The sequence below is a fragment of the Musca autumnalis genome, unplaced genomic scaffold (assembly GCF_047663935.1).
Source record: "Musca autumnalis isolate F117 unplaced genomic scaffold, ASM4766393v1 scaffold_5, whole genome shotgun sequence".
NCBI classification, from domain to species: domain Eukaryota; kingdom Metazoa; phylum Arthropoda; class Insecta; order Diptera; family Muscidae; genus Musca; species Musca autumnalis.
Window position 1 is genome coordinate 55,110,931 of NW_027412088.1, and position 10,286 is coordinate 55,121,216.

Sequence of the window (10,286 nt, forward strand, 5' to 3'; positions counted from 1 at the left end):
CTATAGAAACTTTCTCAAGGAAAGGGTGCTTCTAAAAAGCCTTTCTCAAAGAAATGGTGCTTCTATAGAGCCTTTGTCAAAGAAAGGGTGCTTCTATATACCCTTTCTCAAAAAAGGATGCTTCTATAGACCCTTTCTCAAAAAAAGGGTGCTTCTATAGACCCTTTCTCAAAGAAAGGGAGCTTCTATAGAACCTTTCCCAAAGAAATGGTGCTTCTATAGACCCTTTCTCAAAGAAATGGTGCTTCTATAGACCCTTTCTCAAAGAAAGGGTGCTTCTATAGACCCTTTCTCAAAGAAAGGGTGCTTCTATAGAACCTTTCTCAAAGAAAGGGTGCTTCTATAGAACCTTTATCAAAGAAAGGGTGCTTCTATAGAACCTTTATGAAAGAAAGGGAGCTTCTATAGAACCTTTATCAAAGAAAGGGAGCTTCTATAGAACCTTTATCAAAGAAAGGGTAGAAGCACTATAGACCCTTTCTCAAAGGAAGGGTAGAAGCACTATAGACCTTTTCTCAAAGAAAGGGTAGAAGCACTATAGAGCCTTTCATAAAGAAATGGTGCTTACATAGAGCCTTTCGCAAAGAAAGTTTGCTTCTATAGACCCTTTCTGAAAGAAAGTTTACGTAAAAAAAACTTATGAATAAATATGAAGTTCTTCAACAACAAGCTAGACCCTGAAAATATTATTAAAAAATTAACGACTTTTCTAGATCCTGAAAAATTATTGTTTATAAATCCACCCCTTTTCTAAGACTGAAAAAAATATTATTTAAAATTCCACCCCTTTTCGAGAAAAAATTTTCTAAAAAATCCACGCCTTTTCTATACCCTGACAAGATTTGTTAAAAAACCCACGCCTTTTCTAGACCCTGAAAAAATATTGTCAAAAAAATCCACGACACGGTCTTCTCTTTAAAGACCAAATTGTCTTGTCATTGAACAACAAATTGTTTTTACTTTCGTATTTTCTTTGAAGACCAAATTGTCTCCTCATAGCCGGCTGTCTTCTCTTAGAATACCAAAAAACTACAATTATTTCAAAACTAATACAACCTTTTTTCATTTGGAGTTCAAACATTTATTTTATTTTCAATAAAATATAATTGATATCAAGATAATTATATGTGGTATCTTGTGAGATATTTTGATTATATCGCGCATTGACTTCGTGTTATACAATTCATGTAAAAAAGAAACTTATGAATACAAAATTCTATTATCTAAGGATTTGATTTGATTAAATCAAAACAGCAGAAGAAAACAAACTTAATGATATAAAATACTTTTAAAGTTTTCCAACAACAACTTGTTGTTGTACCAAGTTAGAGATTTATTGAAATGGTTGTGATGCAATTGGAAAATGTTTACAAAACATAAAATAGTGTCTCCATTGCAGCAGCTGCTGGAAACGGCATTATACAATTGCTCAACATATTTCATGGAATTTTCACCGAGGCCCTCCAGGGTAATTTCAAATTCGGGATTATAACAAAATTCCAGTGTTTTGTATGATGCGGCCGATAAATAACGTAGAATGGATGCAGCATAATGTGTTAAGATGGGCATATTTTGAATTTTCACAACACTGGGTTTGTGTTTGAGCAGATTCTCCAGCAGTGATTTGAAGAAGTTTTCTTGATCCTGGGAAAAGTTCGTTTGCATAAATTCACTGTATTTCAATGTGACGTTTTCTTTGGGAAATATAATTTGGGCATTATCAGGCCACAGGACATCACTTGCTTGGAGCTCATTTAATTTTCCACGCATTACAAACAAATGGACATTGGCAAATAGGGAGCTATCCAATGTTTCCAAGGGTTTTCCCTTGTATAGTGTAATGGGAATTGGTTGCCTTACGTCCAAATCCAAATTTGCGGGTTCTTCATCAAAGCTTTGCCAAGATTCTCTAAGGGACTTGTACAGATCATTTAATTGTTTGTGCAATTGAAATATTTGCTCTTCCATTGTAATGCCCTTTTGCATTTCTCTTTCCGAATGTGATCCATGATAGATTTGTGTCTTATAGCCCTTATCAATTGTGGCATTATATTTGTAAAGAATTTTCAATTCTTCAGGTAGTTTTTCCACCTTGTAACGTGTAAAGTATTCATCACACACCAATGTACGCAATGCCTGAAGACGTTTAATATTTACCTTACTCTGTTTTATTTCAAATGAATAGATATTGGATTCAATGGCATTTGTTTGGCAATTCATAAAAAAGCGGCACATTATTTCGTGTTGCATAACGAATGTCTTGGGCAAAGAGGCCTTGGGAAACAGTGGCAATAACACATTATCGCCATTTAATTTTTCACGTAATTTTGGTAGAATTTTCTTCAACTGTTCATTATTTTTCTGATAATCGATACATATGACATAGACCTCGGAGTTACCACGTTTCGAGGTACAAGGTTTATAGACATGCACCTCCTTAAAGACACAATTTAGCAAATATAATTTACACAATGATGTTGCCTCGAAGAGTGTAAACATTTTCACAACGAAACATCCACCTTCTGCAAGGATTTCCAATGCAGTTACAATTTCGGCAAAATGCAATAAATCAACTTTCTCCTCTTGGCAATCCGGAGCATCAATACAATCAATTGAACCATCAGCGGTAATTAGGTGGACTTCGCCGAGACGTTGTTCACATTGCTGTTTCATGTCTTCCACATTTTCGCTGCTAATAATGTTCCCCGTAAAATCTTTGTGAAACAACCAATTGTCCAAAGTGTAGAGCATAAAACGATCATCCATAATCATTTTCTTTACGGGATTACCTTCGTAATAGGGATTTAATGTTGTGGCCAGCCACTGCCATTGAACCTGTAATGAAGAAAAATATTCAATTAGTTATTTGTCGAGACCAATGACTGACTATTTTATGGTATTCTCCCCGTTATGGACCTTTTCTGTCTCTTGTTTGGGGATCTATTGGCATTTTTAAAGAAGTAGTACAATAACTTCTTATAGAGATTCCAGAAGTTTTTATCATAATGGCCCAAAAGGTCTTCTTAAAGAAGACCCAATCTACATCTCAAAGGACACCAAACGTACTTTTCATGGAAAGGACTTTTCATAGAAGTCATAAATGGACTCCTAATAGATGACCAAATGGTCTTCTCATAGAAGACCAAATTGTCTTCTCATAAAAGACCAAATTGTTTTCTCATAGAAGACAAAATGGTAACTTACTCCTAGAAGACCAAAGGATCTTTTCATAAAATAACGCATAGAAGAAGAAATGGTCGCATAGAAGCCCAAAATGGTCTTCTCATAGAAGATCAAATGGTTTCCTCATATAATGGTTTCTCCTCATAGAAGACGAAATGCTCATCCATTGAAGACCAAATGGTCTTCTCGTAGAACACAACATGGTTTTCTCATAGAAGACCAAATGGTCATCCCATAGATGACAAAATGGTTTTCTAATAAAAGACCAAATGTTCTTCCCATAGAAGACCAAATGATCATCCCATAGAAGACATAGTGGTCTTCTCACAGAAGACCGAAATGGTGTTCTTAAAGAAGACAAAATGGTCTTCTTATAGAAGGCCAAAATGGTATTCTCATAGAAGGCCAAATGGTCATCTAAAGTGGTCTTCTCACAGAAGACCCAGATGGGCTCTCATAGAAGACCAAATGTTTATCCCATAGAAGACAAAATTGCATTCTCATACAAGATCAAATAGTCATCCCATAGAAGAAAAAATGGTGTTCTCATAGAAGACCAAATGGCCATCCCACAGAACACCAAAATGGTCTTCTTAAAGAAGACAAAATGGTCTTCTTATAGAAGACCAAAATGGTATTCTCATATAGAAGGCCAAATGGTCATCCCATAGAAGACAAAGTGGTTTTCTCACAGAAGACCAAAATGGCCTCTCATAGAAGACCAAATGTTCATCCCATAGAAGACCAATTGGTCATCCCATAGATGACAAAATGGTGTTCTCATAGAAGACCAAACGGTCATCCCACAGAACACCAAAATGGTCTTCTTAAAGAAGACAAAATGGTCTTCTTATAGAAGACCAAAATGTTATTCTCATAGAAGCCAAATGGTCATCCAGTAGAAGACCAAATGTTCACCCATAGAAGACCAAATGGATTTCTCATACAAGATAAAATGGTCATCGCATAGGAGACCTAATAATCTTCTCATAAAAGACCAAATGGCCTTCTTATAGAAGACCAAATGGTCATCCCATAGATGACAAAATGGTCTTCTAATACAAGACCAAATGTTCTTCCCATAGAAGACCAAATGGCCTTCTCATACAATATCAAGTTGTCTTTTTATGGAAGAACAAATGGTCATCCCATAAAATACCCTAATGTTTTATCATAGGCATAGTCTGTAAGGAATACTTTATAATATTCTTAAGACTGAAATAAATAAATAAAATATCACCAAATGGACATCTGCCCAGTATGCGGCATGGGCCCGCACGATACTAAGCACCTATTCAACTGCCCGCCAAGCCTACTCATCTGACTCCAGTGGATCTGTGGTTACAACCCATTGAAGTAGCCATCTTCATGGAACTGGAGATACCCCCAGAGCCAGATTAAACAGGAGAACGAACACGCAGACATAATAATAAAACACTGTTACAACAACAACAAACAACCAAATGGACTCCTCGAAAATCTCTTAACAACAATAAAAATAAATATAATAACAGTAAAATAATATAGAAACAAAAAAATTAAACTCACCTCACTCTTATCGTACCGCGTAAACATATAATGATTCAGGGCAGCTATAAATGCTCCAGGTGCTTCACATAAATGCAATGAATTCAGTTGGGCTCCCTTGACGAGAGCAGGGAATCTATTCAAACATTCAAAGAGTTTACACCATGCAATGGTAACAAATTCTGCTTTAGTTTCAGACTTAAGACGCCATGGTATTTCGCCAGCAGGATCTTTGCGTCTGGTGTGCAACGACCATTCCTCAATGACATAGTCATTGAGTTTACTTTTAACATCGTTTAATTTGATTTTTAATTGCTGTAAACTTTCCAACTGATAATATTCGGAAAAGAGGACCTCGTCGACAGCGGTTGGCAATGACCATGTGCTATCTTTGGCTGCTTTTTGATAAGAGAAACATTTCCTGAACATTTCCATAACATCTTCATAGAGGCTATCGTTATTGTAACGTTGCCGATAATGAGTGTCCGGACTAATTTTTGTCGGTGGAGAAGTTGATGCACGACGACCACCAGCATCTAAACCACAGCCATTTCTTAACACCGGCCCAGGTGGAGCTAAGCGAGTTTCATGGGTTATTTCCATGTTTCCAAGTGGCCAGAAATTATTTGCAATTCAACTCTGTTTTATTTCACAATAACTTTGAAGTTTTTCCCCGGTTTCAATTCGTTGTAATTCGATAAGCAAATAAACAATTGTAAAAGTCTGAGGGATCTGTAGATCGAAAAATAAATGGACGCAAAATTAGTGCTGTAAACAGCATTGAATATAGAGGTATTTGGTATTCGTTGCGTTACCAATAAGAAGTCCACACACTCTGCAACACTGGTTGAAACGACAACCACCATGTTTACATTAGCGCTTTTTGTCTTGTTAACATTTATGGGGATTTATTTATGCAATGAAAGTGAAAATTTAAATCGACTTGGTTTTGTTTACATTACTGCTTTTTGAAGTACCTCCTTCCGCCTGGCAGGTGTGAACAATAACTCTCGAAGGCATCAATGGAATTGGTCCAAACTTTGCACTTCGAAATATTTTGTCAAAACTTAGCACAAGTTCAAATGTGGAATATTCGGGCAACTCCTTTGGGTACCACTCCCACACAAGTTCACAATTGGCTAAAATGGTTCGCACAATAACTCTTGAAGGGAGTGACCGATTTTGTCCATTGTTAATATATCTTTCAGACACACATATGTATGTATGTATGTACATCAGGTTCGAATATGGAGTATAAAGGTCCAATCCTTCGGGTAGCTTCAAAACAAAATTGAAAAACTTTTCGCCACAGACGGCATAATTTTTTGTCGGGGGCAAGCCATACTTCCTTAGATAATGCTCCAGAAGCTCTATAAACCCCTTTTAGTACAAATAAAATGACTCTATTGTTTGATTTGGCCGAAACTTTGTACATCGTAAATTTTTTCCACACGGACATCAGGTTTTATTAAAGAACACGAAAAGGTCTTCTTAGAGAATACCAAAAGGTCTTAATAGAGGAGACCAACGAGTTTTCTTACAGAAAACCAAATTGTCTTTTTATAGATAATCTATATCTTCTTACACCATGTTTATATTATGGTCTTTTGCAGGGTTAATCTTCTCTATGAGGAATTATTTGAAATATAAACAATGGAGTTGACATTTGAAACCCAGTGGGTTTGTTAAATCCGGTTATATATAAACGTACCATACCATCGCCATGAAATATATGTACAACCCGTCGTTTCTCTTGGATCAGACCATTTAGACATAATTGTTCTCATTAGAAGACCGTCCGATTTCATCACCCCCGAACGACACATCATCAATCATGGATACGAGTAAGCTAATTGGCCAGGTTTCAGAGAGTTAACTAATCCGCTTTAGACCGCTTTAGAGATCTGCCAAACCCTTCTGATGTTCGGGTAGCAGAAAGGCCGTTCCAAGACATTATCACAGCTGCAGCCGCTGGCCATATACATGCTTTCTGGTCAAATAGCAGTAGTGAGACCGAATTTCCCAGCAGAGTCGACGGGGGATTAGCAACAACGTTACTCAGACTGATCCGAAGAGGTGCGCAAGTTATTTTACTCGACAGGTTGTCGACCTCTTTCCATCAATGAGGAACCACAAGAATTAACAGTAAATGATGTTGCGACCACCATAAGGAACGTTAAATCATTCAAAGCATTAGACCCTGATGGAATCGCCATTGTAATGCTGAAACAGCTTGATATGCCAAACAAAGTTCCCGAGCTGACGCTAGCCATACACATCGGTCTTGAAGTCTGGAAAATGGACAGGGTAGTTCCTATACTGTGTTGCGTGTGGTCCCAAAATTGTATTAAATTTTACAATTCTTATCTACCGGCAGCATCTCCACAACGTGATATTCCAAGCTATCGGCAAAAGAGAAATAAACCGGATACGCGAAGCGGCCGATAGAGTAGGGCTTGAAAAAAATCAGTGTTGCCACATAAGAGGGTAATTAGTGAAAACGTAACGTGAGCCCCAATACAACCATGTATGGGCAATACTGGGTTTGTACGGGGCGATGAAAGAGAATTAGTAAATGTCAGGAAAATTAGAGAAAATGATGGAAAAGAGGGAAAATTCGGTGTGATGGCTGCCGTATATAAGGCGTAACGGAGAGAAAATTCGCCATTTAAGTTATTGGTGTTAATACAAAGCGTATCTTGGTTGTTAAAGAAAATATAATAAAAAAAACCCGAAAATCCCCAAATTAAATAAAAATAACCATTAAATATTCAAGGAAAAAAAAATTCCTATAATTTTATTTAAATTGATTGTGTTGTTTTTCATGTGCTTGTGCGTACAAAAACATGTAAGTTGCCTGGCTTATTTTTTTTGTGAGTTGTAGTTTGGTGTTACAATGTGGTTCTTTTTGTTAAAGATAACGCCAAAGGTAAAAACGACAGCACCTATCAAAACTCTGACCCCTCCGAATGTTTACGTGGAGGAGGTCATCAAAATTTTAAGGAAATCCTGCGAAGAATTAATTGCCAAAGTAGACCAGAATTAATTGCCAAAGTTTATTGGTGGAGCCATTTGCATAGGGCCGGGGATCATTTTGCTGTTGTGGCGTCTAGAACATTTCTCAGCCCAAGACAGAAGAAACTCATCATCTGAAAGCATATAAAAAAACAAAGACCTAAGTACTTGGTCCACCAGGTAATTTATTTGATGTGAATACTTACACTCTCTGAATTCAAACAACCATCTGAGGCCAACTGGTTTGCATCTGATTCCTTTTCTTTATTGGAATGCGCATGCGCGCCTGTAATGATGCTTGATATCTGAAATTGAAAGAATTTTGTTGCTGATACTTCTGCTTTAAAGTATAACCAATAACTAAAAGAACAAAACAAGAAGATTAAGAATTATTTATGCTTAGGTTAAGTGTGATTGTCCGTAGTTAGTATATTTTACTTTTAAGATTTAAAAATTTGTTAGGATTTCTAACGCCCTAGATTTTACGTGAGCGTAGGGTTACACTGATGTACGATAGGAATAATTGGAATTGATTTTGTGTATGGACATATGGTAACGTCCATGATACCTTCGTAACAGAGCTCTATTAGTCTGTGTTTAGACACACAAATTTCTCGGGAAAGTAAATTGAGTTTTTGGGAGAGAGCGGAGAGGAAAGAGCTCCTCAATACTCTTTCCTACCCCCTATTGCCTAAAAACTGAATTTACTTTCCCGTGTGTCTAAACACTGACTTAGGAGGTTGTAGTCTTTTCTAAAGTGGCCATATTGGCGAAAAATATTCCTAAACGTATTAGTTGGTAGCCTGAGCGATTGGCTCACAATAGAAGCGTCGGTGTTAGGAGTTCAAAATATTGACTTTGTTTAAATGTTTTGCTGTTAGGTTTAAGTTTAAAAGATGTCAATAAAATATTTTAATGTTTGATTGTATGTCATTATAATGAATTGCTAAGTGTTTCTTTTTGAGGGAGTGAATAGGATGTAAGTTACTGTTCGGTAAGTGTGTGTGGCTTTCGGGGCTCTTAAAAAAAATTTTTCTATTAGGACGAAAGAGTCAAGGTAGGGTGGGCAAGTGTGGGAACGAAGACAGCAAGTTCCCTGGTCATGGTAGTATGTTGTGTTTGTGTCGTTTTATTTTGTTTGTGTATATATTCCCCCTTCTCATTATTGTTTGACCCCTAGGGCTGATGGTGGCAGGGTTAAGAACCCCCTGAATGTGTGTGCCCCGACTGAGCGAGTTGGAACCCCACCATAGCGCCGCATTAGGCGGTACATAACAACTGCAACCGGGCAAAGGTGCCATCAATGGTGAATAGCACAGACCAATTTCTCATTTATCGCCCCCCTAGCAAAGACCCTTTAGGCTTCACTACTCCATAGCGTCAAAAATAGCTATACAGTTACCGATCGTCAGCATGGGTTGCGTAAATAGCAGAGCACGACAACAGCGCTGCACGCCATCTCCACACATACTAGTCGAGGACTCAACCAGTGCAAGCCGTGCAGTAAAACGGTAATGGTGCCGCTCGACTTGTCAAAAGCCTTTAATATTGTCAAGCACTCACGCTGTTTGTGGACATTCAGGAATAAGAAGTGCAATCCGCGTAGAGTGAAACAGGTAGTTCCCCAAGGTGGGATGAAATCTCGGGAATTGTTTAACCTCTACCTCTCCTGTATTTCACGCCCTCTAGACGACATAGGTGACGTAGGGGATGGAAGAAACCAAGGAACGGTCCTGACCGGCTTTAACATGGCAAAGCCCAGGATTTATCTTGGTCCCTCTTTCATCTCAAGTGGATACTGACCTCCCCGTGTTGTCACCTGAGGAACTGGCTTTAACACCCGTTAAAGGTAGTAAGCTAACATGTGCCGCGCGTTCACCCATAAGAACGTTAAAAACTTGGGTTTGGGCGTCGGGTTAGTAACCCTCCCCTAGAAAAAACAGCCTACTATGGAAAAACGAAAGAAAGGAAAAACAAATCCCTCAAAAGTTGACGACCCCCGCAAACGTTTTAAGGACCATGATCTGCGAATCTGCACCTGAAATGTTCGCACTCTTTATAGAGAAGGTGCAGTACAAGGCCGACATTACTGCCATACAGGAAATACGATGGAACGGGTAAGGCGTCACAACAACACCTAAAGGTGACGCACTGTATTATAGCTGCCATGTCACAAAGCATGAGTTTGGTTGCGGATTTGTAGTTGGTCGGAGGTTAAAACATCTGGTCTCCAGCTTCATCCCAGTGAATAAATGACTCGCTGCAATTCGATTAAAAGCAAAATTCTTCAACATCAGCTTTATTTGCGCTCATGCTCCCACTGAAGACAAGGACGAACAGACCAAAGATATATTCTACGAGCGCTTAGAAGAAACATATGACCGTTGTCCTGTCCATGCCATTAAAATCATTCTAGGCGATTTTAATGCCAAAATTGGAAAGGAGAATATCTTTGGCCCAACAGTCGGCAAATTCAGTCTGCACAGTGAAACATCTGACAATGGTATGAGGCTGATAGACTTTGCAGCTGCAAGAAACATGGTAGTTAGCAGTACCAGATT

At 38.1% G+C, this 10,286-nt stretch overlaps 1 protein-coding gene across 1 annotated transcript; it reads right to left on the minus strand.

Moving 5' to 3' along the window:
- Positions 1–1,057: 1,057 nt before the first annotated feature.
- On the minus strand, positions 1,058–5,468 carry aft (cap methyltransferase 2). Its single transcript, XM_073990013.1, has 2 exons — positions 4,732–5,468; positions 1,058–2,835 (listed from the first exon to the last, which is right to left on the minus strand). The coding sequence occupies exons 1-2, from the start codon at positions 5,311–5,313 to the stop codon at positions 1,270–1,272; spliced, it is 2,148 nt and encodes a 715-aa protein (XP_073846114.1). The 5' UTR covers positions 5,314–5,468; the 3' UTR covers positions 1,058–1,269.
- Positions 5,469–10,286: the final 4,818 nt, after the last annotated feature.

What these genes read in the sequence shown, in the direction of transcription:
- aft (XM_073990013.1), bottom strand. Translation starts at nt 5,313, where the DNA reads ATGGAAATAACCCATGAAACTCGCTTAGCTCCACCTGGGCCGGTGTTA. An exon ending in CGCGGTACGATAAGAGTGAG is followed by an intron (nt 2,836 to 4,731) that starts GTGAGTTTAATT and finishes TCTTCATTACAG; the next exon opens with GTTCAATGGCAGTGGCTGGC.